Genomic DNA, 952 nt, shown 5'->3' with positions numbered 1-952 from the left:
TGGATGCAGCAGATCGTCTCGTTCGACAAGCTCAAGCTGACCAACAACCTCCTGGACGACAACGGCCACGTGAGCGCCCTGCCCCGGGGTGGGTGATGGAGGGGCACACAATGCACTCCTGCATGGGGAGTCCTGCCCACCTCTCCTCTCCTTGCCCCCCACAGATCATCCTCAACTCCATGCACCGTTACCAGCCCCGCTTCCACGTCGTCTTTGTGGACCCGCGCCAGGACAGCGAGCGCTTCGCCCACCAGAACTTCAAGTCCTTCAGCTTCCCCGAGACGCAGTTCATGGCAGTGACGGCTTACCAGAACCACCGGGTGAGCCCCCGGGGTGTCACCCCAATGTGTCGTGTCCTCCCAGGGACCCCCTGACCCCACTCCCCTCTGCAGATCACCCAGCTGAAGATCGCCAGCAACCCCTTCGCCAAGGGCTTTCGGGACGGTGACCCTGAGCCATGGTAAGAGCTCCCGCTCTGACACCACCCTGATGCCACGATGAGGGGCTCCACACTGCTATCCCTGAGCCTCCCCCCCCTCCATCTTCCTCGCAGGTGTGGGGTGCCTGCAGGGTCCCTGCTGGGTGCCATGCCTCGTGCCCGGGCCACTGCACTGCCCTCCCGCCCCAAGCAGCAAGAGAAAGGTAGGGGGGCTGGCAGGAGCACTGACACCCTGCTGCTGTCTCTCCCCCAGCCAGGGCCTCCCCACAGCCGCGGGGCACTGTCCATCCCCATGCCTCCACAATCGGCCCCATCGGCAGCTCCCCCTGGCTTCCCCGAGCTGCCCACGCCCCCCTTCCAGCCCCTCACCTGCCCCCCTGGCGTCTATGTGGGGGCCAAGCCCCGTGCCCTGCCCTACCCCCTGCCCGCCTTCCCCCCACTCAGCACCTATGGCACCGCCACAGGCCCTGCCTTCAGCTACGGGCAGCAGTGATGGGGAGGGGGGCACCCTCT

General features: G+C 66.5%; 1 protein-coding gene across 1 annotated transcript in view; it reads left to right on the top strand.

The window, feature by feature from the left end:
* Positions 1–932, top strand: part of LOC104537871 (T-box transcription factor TBX10-like) — a 1,767-nt gene extending 835 nt beyond the window's left edge. Inside the window, 5 exon segments of the mRNA XM_010180886.1 lie at positions 1–69; positions 165–320; positions 393–460; positions 554–642; positions 760–932. The exon segment at positions 1–69 is cut by the window's left edge and continues 4 nt beyond it. Of these exon segments, the coding sequence (XP_010179188.1) occupies positions 1–69; positions 165–320; positions 393–460; positions 554–642; positions 760–932 (555 nt within the window).
* The last annotated feature ends 20 nt before the right edge of the window (positions 933–952 follow it).

Source organism: Mesitornis unicolor, unplaced genomic scaffold (genome assembly GCF_000695765.1).
Source record: "Mesitornis unicolor isolate BGI_N332 unplaced genomic scaffold, ASM69576v1 scaffold6003, whole genome shotgun sequence".
Classification (NCBI taxonomy): domain Eukaryota; kingdom Metazoa; phylum Chordata; class Aves; order Mesitornithiformes; family Mesitornithidae; genus Mesitornis; species Mesitornis unicolor.
Note: the sequence above shows the minus strand (reverse complement) of the source record. Positions and strands in the feature narration are given on the sequence as shown.